Source organism: Nannospalax galili, unplaced genomic scaffold (genome assembly GCF_000622305.1).
Source record: "Nannospalax galili isolate Female #2095 unplaced genomic scaffold, S.galili_v1.0 scaffold91, whole genome shotgun sequence".
NCBI lineage: Eukaryota > Metazoa > Chordata > Mammalia > Rodentia > Spalacidae > Nannospalax > Nannospalax galili.
In genome coordinates this window covers 158,446-168,568 of record NW_008332583.1, presented here as the reverse complement: position 1 = coordinate 168,568, position 10,123 = coordinate 158,446, and the positions used below count along the sequence as shown (strand labels likewise).

The window sequence follows — 10,123 nt, the reverse complement described above, 5'->3', positions numbered from 1 at the left end:
CGTGGTGGCGCATGCCTTTAATCCCAACACTCGGGAGGCAGAGGCAGGCAGATCTCTGTGAGTTCAAGGCCAGCCTGGTCTACATAGTGAGTTCCAGGACAGCTGGGGCTACAGGGACACTCTGTCTCAAAAAGACCAAAAAAAAAAAAAATTAAGTTAGGGCCAGTTAAATGCAGGTAAAGAACTTGCCACAACCTGAGTTTGATCCCCAGAACCCACAGAAAGGTGGAAGGAGAGAAGCAACTCTATAATGTTATCTTCTGACTGCCACAGGTACACAGGTACATGTGTATGTCTCCCTCCTGACACACATACATCATGCACATATATACAATAATATTTTTGAATGAAAAGAAATTGATAAGAATCAGTGAAGTAGCTCAACTTTTCCTTTATTTCACTTAAGGTCTGTTCATCAACCCAGAAATCCTGGAGCTCAGAAGGAATGAAGGAACAGTGTACTCTCTATGGACCCAGTGAGAATGGATTGCAAGTTTTGGCCAAACAGCTCTTAATATTTATCTCATTCTGCAACTGGAGCTTCAGTTTTCTTTTCTCAGCTCCTCTGATTTCAAAGGGGTTAAAAAAGTGGAAGATTTCATTTTCATTTACAAAGAAAATAAAGTTCCTTTCTTAAACTTTCATTAATTTGGGGGAGGGTCTTTTTGAGACAGGGTCTCCCTGTAGCCCCAGGTGTCCTGGAACGCACTATGTTGACCAGGCTGGCCTCAGTCATCTCATAGAGATCTGCTTCCCAAGTGCTGGGTTTAAAGATGTATACCACTAAAACAGGCTAACTTTCATTAATTTGCATTTGTTACAAATCTTAATAGTTATAAATATCTATGGGGTGTTCTTTTTTGTTCTTTTTGAGCTATCACTGACCTTGAACTCACTATATATTCAAGGATGACCTTGAACGTCTGATCTTCCTATCTCCACCTACCTAGTGCTGAGATGCTATTAAACCACCACTCCCGGTTTCAGCAGTGCTGGGTATCAAAGTCAGCGCCTCCCGCATGCTAGGCAAGCACTCAACAACTGAGCTACATCCCCAGCTTCAAGACATAAATATCCTGAAGATCAGTTTTGTACTCGGAATCTATTTCACTGGGACATGATATATATAACATGTGGGCAGCTAGTCTTTGCTAAGCCTTTGCTATTCAGGCGATTTTCCAATCTCAACTTTCATTATAGCAAAAAGAAATCACTTATGAGATGCAGGAGAAATTTAATTGGAATGCCTTCAGGGTCCATTTGCTTTTCCTGTGAAGCACTTGGATGCAAAATCTATAACTGAAGAAGGTGGCCTTAAAATCATTATTAAAAGTACTAACTTGAACCAGCAGTAACCCACTTAGCTGATGTGGAGAAGAAAAGAAAAAAATGTCAGTGCGCTAACTCAGGGATGTTGATTACATTATAAACCAATTCTATGTCCAGGTACAAATAACACTACAAAAATTATCTTGATGCTCCACTGTGACAAAAGCACATGGCACAGAGAGGGCCCCCGCAGCCAAGCCCAGCACCTAAACAGCAATGGTGTCATTGTAGATGAAGCACTGATTTCATTTTTAAGTCAATGCCAAAGGCATCATCATTTGGGGAACAGGTTCAGACCAGAAGAAAAGAAGTACTTTCAAAATGGGAAATAGCAACCAAAGGACCAACATTTCAAGTGAAAGCCCAGTCACAGTATTTACCTTCTATTTTCCCTCTCAAAATCGAAAACCGTTGCTGTGGAAATTGTTCCACTCCTGTCAATTGTGAAGCCGGAGCTCTCCGGAGAAATGAAATACTGTTTATTGGACAGAAAAAAAGAAAGCAAATATTTCAGGGATACAACTGATGGTGGTGAGGTTCCTCATGCCTCTAAGAACCAAGCCTGAAGCCTCTTTGTATCCTGTGTGGCTCACCAGCCACTGGTCACCACAGAATAGATGCTTAGTAAATGTCAGCTGCTGCTGCTGCTGCTGCTGCTGCTGCTGCCGCTGCTGCTGCTAAAACTGTACTACATTCACCTGACTTCAAGCCAGAAAGCCTACTCTTTAATGCTAAAAATAATTTTTCTCATCTCTACAGCCTGCCTGTTACCTGAACGTTTCTACAACACTTCACCCAAAGCTAAACATAAAGAAAAGGGAGTTACATTAAGAGACATCCCTGATAATTTGTATGTGGATGATAAGTATAGGCTTTGTGGCTTTGGGGGTGGATCGAGGAGCTACATGAAGAAGGAGAACATGGAGACAGCATCCATTTGGTTTTTCTGCATGTGTAGGTACAGGTGATATTTTAGCACAGTTTTTAAGTGTCTCATTGACTTTTTAACTCATACTACCTTTCAGTTAGTCTAAGTGCTTCATTGAAGTCTCAACATTCTGTGTCACAGATGCTGAAATTACCCCATTTCACAAACAGCAAACCTTAGGCTTAGAAAATTCCAGTGATGGGGGCTGGAGAGATGGCTCAGTGGTTAAGAACACTGACTGTTCTTGCAGAAGACCCAGGTTTGAATCCCAGCACCCGCATGGCAGCTAACAACTGTCTGTAACTCCCATTCCAGGGGGTCCAACAGCCTCTTCTGTCCTCTGCAGGCATTTCACGACATGGGTGCACTCACCTACATGCAGGCAATACACGCATACACATAAAATAAAAATAATAAATAAAATATTTTTTAAAAGAGAAAAAATTCCAGTGACTTCCCTCAGCCTGAGTCACTTGGCAAGTTGCTTTTCTATTCCCTACATTGCATCCCTGAGATAAGGTTCCTGCAGAACAGGGCACATGAGGTCAGAATTTCTAAAGTAAGTAAGAATCAACTGATTAGAAAAAGCCAGGGCAAAAAAATCCATGAGGGGATTAGTATCAGGAGTTAATTATACCAAGTGCTACTGACTGAATAATTGCACAACCAGGTATAATTTAATTGAGGAGATGAGACCCATAAAGACTGTAAAGCAACCCAAAAATCATTTGGAGAAATTAGTGACCTTTAAATTTATTGGTTTTCTGATGAATCATCATGTTCTGACTAATTTTGATTCAGACCTTCTATGTCTACCGTCTAAATAAGATAGACTGGATTGCTGCTGTTTCTGTAAAACAATACAGAATATTAGCATTCAGGAACAGCAGGCAACTTCATCACATATTTACTTTTCTGGCAAATACAGGAATAATGATGCTGCTTGTAAAGGAAGGATGGAAGATGACTGGGCGTTAAGTGACCTGAGAGGGCTCAGCAGCACTGACTGGCTCTATACACATACATAGGGTTTTTTATTTTTTTAAGACATCCACATTTCTGTTTGTAGTCACCAAAAATTTGCAATTTCAAATTCAATTTGAGTCTTACACAGGTGTCAGCAATGTTTGGGAAACAATATACATTGGAAAGCCACATTTTATATGGTTTAATTTTTCACAAAATAAAATACTCTACAAAGAATATTAATGGCACTGATAGGAACAACTCCTTTGGTTGTTCTGGGAAGGTTGGAAATGGTGGTTGCTAGGCAGCAAGGGCTGTCACTGGGAAAACCACCTAAAGGAAGGGTACCCTGAACAGGAAATCAGGCCATGGGATGAGAAATTCACTCTCTGGAGCCAGGCAAATTATATTCGTAATCCTGGGCCTTTCTCTTGTCACCAACTTGTCTATAATAGCCATAAACTCTTGAAGAACTGTGTGGGCCATAAAAATAACAGTAGTAGGGGCTGGAGAGATGGTTCAGGGGTTAAGAGCGGCACTGACTGATTTGCAGAGGACCTGAGTTTGGGTCCCAGCACCCACATGGGAGGTAACAACTGTCCATAACTCCAGTTCCAGAAGATCTGATGCTCTGTTCTGACCTCCGCGGGCATTTCGTGACACGGGTACACTTACATACATGCAGGTAATACACTCATACATAAAAAATAAAAATAAAATAAAATAAGAATAGCAATATTAGCCCCATTCTTGGATTCCAGGACATGAGGACAGAGTGCAGGGATACAAGACAGGAGAGCCTAGAGTCAATCCACATGGACTTGTCTTCAGAACCCACTTTATGCCCTTCTCTGAAAGGTTTGTTCATGATTCTGTTCTCAGGGTAGCTTGGGAATCAGCAATATCAGAGAAAATTTCCAGGGAGATTTACAGGCCCAAAACTTCAGTGCTTCAAGAGTAGGTCATAGGAACTGTGGCTGGACCCTTTCGCACTCTCAGTATCAGTAAGGTAACAAAAATAACAATAACTGTGTGGCCTGTAGAGTACTCTGTGTGTGTTCAGACTTTTTCTTCAATTATGTCATTTCACTTCAAATGATGCTATGGGTTTAGTACTGTTCTTAGTTGAAGTTCCTGAATGTTGAAGATACAGTTCAAGAACACATGTAAGTGACCAAGCGGGCTCAAATGTGAGGCTTCTGACTATACAGTTTTACTATTCTTCTGGTCTTAAGGAAGACTGTCTTCCTGAAGAGGAGTATTATGTCTATTTTTAAATCATTATGGGTAGACTTGTCTTTTTAACATTTTTTAATTAATTTATTTTTATTTTATTTGTATGAATGTTTTGCTTACATGTACATAAGTGCATAGTGCATTCATGTCATGCAATGCCCACAGAGGACAGAAGACGGCATTGAATCCTCTGGAATGGGAGGTACAGATGATTGTTAGCCACCATATAGGTGCTGGGTCCTCAGCAGAGCAGCCAGTGTTCTTAACCAGAGTCATCTCTCCAACCCCTCTTTTTAAGATTGATTAAAGAATCTAAGTGGGTGAAGATATACAGCAATTCAATATTGCTGTTTAGAGAGAAGGAAAAGGAAGCAAAGAAAAAGGAAGAGAAGGGAAAGAAAGGGGAAGGACAAAGGAAAGGTAGTCTAAAATTGAGTACTAAGAAACTTTTAACAACTGAAAGTCCAATGGAGAGAGATGCACCAGGAAACAGAATAGACAGAGGTCCCATCCCTGTGACCCCAAGCCACTACTACCTGAAGACCCAAGAGAGACATGCATGCCTCCCACAAAGAGAGCCATTAGACCTCAGCCCCAGCCTCCTGACGACTGTACAGAGTTATATACCCCACAGGTAGCACCAGCCCACCCTTGGGATCCCAAACCATCACCACCTGAGGACCATCCAGAATCATGAGCCTTTCACAAGTAGCACTGCCCCATCCCTGAAACCCCCAGCCACCTCACCTGAGGACCACATAGGCCTGTGCACACCTTCCACAGATTTCTGAGAATCTGTAGTGAAAACCCTGCTAGCTCTAAGAAGGGTTCTTTTCTGGGCCAAAAGCTGCACCTTACCCTAGCTGAGTTAGGACCACTTCTGATACCCTACTCACACACCAGCATTGCATGGCTCCAAGACTGACCCTCAAGCACCATTTAGCTGATCTAAAACGCCATAAGTTGGGGTAACATCAGGTAGAGATCCAAAGAGCCACTCAACAAATGTAGGACAGATATTCATTCCAAAAGACACTACCAACCACCTAACTCTAGACGCCAATATCTATCACTGAAACACAAACAACATGAGAACTCAAAGCAATATGTCTGCTCCAAAAATTAATAGTACTTTAGTAATGTTTCTAAGCAAAACACAAGACAATGAATTCAAAATAACAATTAAAAATTTATTCAAGGACGTGAAAGGGGATATGAATAAATGCCAAAATGAAGACCAAGAAAGCACAGTTAAATGAAATAAGGCCAAAACTTCAAGATATAAAAATAAACTTTAGTAAATACATAGAAATTCTGAAGAAAACCCAAACTGAAATAAAACTTGAAATGAAAAATTCAGTAAGTCAAATAAAAAGCTCAATGGAAAGTCTCAACAATACACGTATCAAGTTAAAGAGAGACAATCAAGACTTGAAGACAAAGGAAAGGAACTGGACCACTCAGTCAAAGAAAATGAGAAGTCTAAAAGCAAACAAAAAATAAAAAGCCCCATGAACTTGCAGGAACTCTGTAATAATGTAAAAGGACCAAGCCTACAAATCACAATACAGAAGACAAAGAAACCCAGGCCAAAGGCACAGAAAATATTTCCAATAAAACTATAGAAGAAAATTTTCCAACTCTAAGGATATGCCTACCCAGGTGCAAAAGGCATACAGAAGACAAATTAGACAAGACCAGAAAATAAATTCCCCATGTCATATAATAATCAAAACACTAAATGTGCAGAACAAAGAAAAGATACTGAAAAGTGCAAGAGAGAATGACCAAGTCACATATAGAGGCAGATGCCTCAGAAAAACAGCTGGTGTTTCAATGGAGACTTTTAAGGCAGAAGGGCTTGGACCAATGCACTACAAGTTCTGAAAAACTAGGGATGTCAACCCAGACCACTATAACCAGTAAACTATTTATCATAATTGAAAGAAAAAGAAAAACTTTCCATAATGAAAGCAGGTTAAAGGAATTTATGATAATCAAGTCAGTCCCAAAAAGTATGCTGTAAGAAATACTTCAGACTGAAGAAAAGAATGAGGGCATCCAGGAGATGCAAACTGAGAAACAGCGATGTCAGGTCAATGACTAAACAAAGGAGGACTAAGAAAACAAACACAACAAAATCAACAAATAACAGGAATCAGTATATATTTTTCAATAATAATTTTCAATATCATTGGCCCTAACTCCCTAATCAAAAGACAAACTAGCAGACTGGATTTACAAAACAGAATCCATCATTTTGCTGCCTCTTAGAAACACACCTCACTACCAAAGACAGAAACTACCTTTGAGTGAAAGAATTGGCAAAGACATCCCAAGCAAATGCAATAAGGAAACAAGCATTAGTTGACATTCTAATATCTGGCAAAATAGGCTTCAAATCAAAAGTAATCAGAAGATAAAAGGTTACTTCTTATTTATTAGAGAAACAATCTATCAAGATGGCATTACAATCCTAAACATATATGCAGCAAGGTTGGGTACATCCAACTTCATAAAGCAAATGCTGCTAGACAGAAAACAACAGATTAGCTTCAACACATTAATAGTAGGTGAGTTCAATACTCCATTTTTATCAATGGATGGATCATCCAGACAAAAACAAAATGAATAGAGAAATAATACAGTTAAATGACATCATAGATCAAATGGACCAGACATATCTACAGAACATTCCATCCAAATACTAGAGAATACACATTCTTCTCATCAGCCCATGGAACCTTCATTAAAATAGACCACATATTGGGACACAAAGCAAGTCTCAACAAATACAAAGAAATTGACATAACTCCTTACATTTTATCTGATCACAGTCAAATTAAGGTAGATATCAACAGCAAGAGAAACACAGAAAATATACTCAGTCATGGAGATTGAACAACACACTACCAAATAATGAATGGATCACTGAAGAAATAAAAAAGAAAAGAAAACATTTCTTGGAATTTGAAAATGAAAATGTACCATACCAAAATCTATGAGATACAATGAAGGCAATCCTAAAAGGAAAGTTTATAGCTCTAAGTGCTAGCATTAAAAAAAAAAATCAGACAGGTCAGGCATGGTGGTGCATGCCTTTAATCTGAGAGCTTGGGAAACAGAAGCAGGCACATATCTGTGTAATAGAGGCCAGCCTGGTGTACAAAGTAAGTGCTAGACCAACAGGGGTTACAAGGAGACCCTATCTTTAAAAAAATCAGATGGAACTCGAATAAACAACCTAAGGATATGCCCTAAGGCCTTGGGGGAAAAAAAACAAAAAGCACCACAAAATAGTAGACTGGGAGAATAATAAAGCTATCAGAGCAGAAATTAATGAAATAGAAATGGGGGAAAAATTACGAAGAATCAATGAAACAAAGAATTATTATTTTGAAAAGACTAACAATATCCAGATTAACTAAAAGAGAGTGAAAAACAAAATTAGTAAAATTAGAAATGAAAAAAAGAGAAATTATAACAAATACCAATGAAAGGGAATTGTAATGCCATACTTAAAGAAAAATCATTATTCCACCAAATTGGAAAAAATCCAAAAGAAATGAATAAGTTCCTTAATAAATATGACATACCAAAGTTAAACCAAGAAAAGACAAAACAATTTTAACCAGATCCATCTTAAGAAATGAGATTGAAATATCAATTAAAAAAAAAAAAAACTTTCAATGACAACGAAAAAGCCCAGGCCCCGATGGATTTAACACAGAATTTTACAAGACCTTTAAAGAGGAATTAAAACCAATGTTTCTCAAGTTTCATTAAATAGGAAAGTAAAGAATGCTTTGAAATTCTTTTTATGAAGTTAGGAGCACACTGCTACATAAACCAGATAAAGACATATACATCATAAAGGAAAATTGTAGTCTAATCTCCCTGATGAGCACAGATTCAAAAATTGTGAAACCTGAATTCAAAAACATATCAAAAGCATCACACACCACAAACAAGTCAAGCTTCAGTCCAGAGATGGAGGTGTGGTTCGATACATATAAATCAATAAATGTAGCTCCCCACATAAATAGCCTCTAGGGCAGAAACCACATGATCATTTCATTAGCTATAGTAAAGAGCCTTTGACAAAATCCAACATCTTTTCAGGATAAAAGTCATGGAGAATCTAGGGATCCAGGGGACATATCTCAGCATAATAAAGACCATACAAGAAGCCTACGTCCAACACCATGCTGAGAAAAACTCAAAGGACTTCCATTAAAATTAGGTACAAGGGGCCGGGCGTGGTGACGCACGTCTTTAATCCCAGCACTTGGGAGGCAGAGGCAGGAGGATCTCTGTGAGTTCGAGGCCAGCCTGGTCTACATAATGAGTTCCAGGACAGCTGGGGCTACAGGGAAACCCTGTCTCAAAAAGACTGAAAAAAAAAAAATTAGGTACAAGGATGGTAACTCTTTCCACTCCTGTTCAATGTGGTACTTTAAGTCTTAGAGCAAATAAGACAAGAGAAGGCTCCAGAAGATGGAAAGACATCCCCCCATGGTCATGGATTGGTATGATTAATATGTGAAAATATTCATCCTACCAAAAGTAATGTATAGATTCAGTGAAATCCATATAAAAATGGTAATGAAATTCTTCACAGAAATTGAGGAAGGAAAAAAATCTTAAAATTCATGTAGAAACAGAAAAGACCCAGGATGGCCAAAACAACCCTGAACAACAAAAACACTGCTGGAAGTATCACCATTCCTGTTTTCAAGTTATACTACAAAGCTATAGTAATAAAAATTGCATGGTACTGGAATAAAAACTGACATGTTGATCAATGGAATAGAATTGAAGACCCAGATATAAAGCCACACTTTTATAGCCGCCTGACTTTTTTTTTTTCACAAAAAGACCAAAAATATATACTGAAGAAAAGAACCACCATGAACATGGGTGAACTAGTCTCTCTGTAGTAGGATATACAGTCTTTTGAGTTTGTGCCTGAAAATGGTACAGCTGGAGCATATGGCAGATCTAGTTCTAACTTTTTGAGAAACCTCCACACTGATTTCCTTAGTGGCTGCACCAGTTTGCACTCCTACCAGCAATGAATAAGTATTCTTTATCCCCACATCCACACTAACATTTCCTGTCTTTTTAAAAATATTTTATTATTTTAATTTTAGGTGTATGAGCATATTGCCTGTATGTATGTGAATGCACCCATGTTGTACAAGGCCACAGAGGTCAGAAGAGAGCTTCCGATTCCCCTGGAACTGGAGTTAAGGACAGTTTGTAGTCACCATGTGGGTGCTGGGAATCGAACCCAGGTCCTCTGCAAGAGCAATCAGCTTTTAAGGCTGAGCCATCTCTCCAGCCCCAAAATTTTGCTTAATTTTTTAAATTTTATTTATTTTTTATTTGTATAAATGTTTTGCCTACAGGATTGTAAGTGCACCATGTGTGTGCAATGCCCACAGCAGCCAAAAGAGGGCATCAAATCTCCTGAAACTGGAGTTACCCACCATGTGCCACTTGGGAACCAAACCTTTGTCCTCTGCAAGAGCAGCCTGTACTCTTAAGTGCTCTCCAGCTCCAATAAAAGTAACTTTTAAAAATAAACAAATTGCTGGGCATGGTGGTGCATGCCTGTAGTCCCAGCACTTGGGAGTCAGAGGCAGGCAGATCTCTGTGAGT

General features: G+C 38.9%; 1 protein-coding gene across 1 annotated transcript in view; it reads right to left on the bottom strand.

Moving 5' to 3' along the window:
* LOC103729438 (cadherin-related family member 3-like) overlaps nucleotides 1-10,123 on the bottom strand; it is an 80,407-nt gene that overhangs the window by 43,016 nt on the left and 27,268 nt on the right. The window contains exon 6 of the mRNA XM_017796738.1: nucleotides 1,710-1,804. Within this exon, the coding sequence (XP_017652227.1) occupies nucleotides 1,710-1,804 (95 nt within the window). The remainder of the gene's footprint in view (nucleotides 1-1,709; nucleotides 1,805-10,123) is intronic.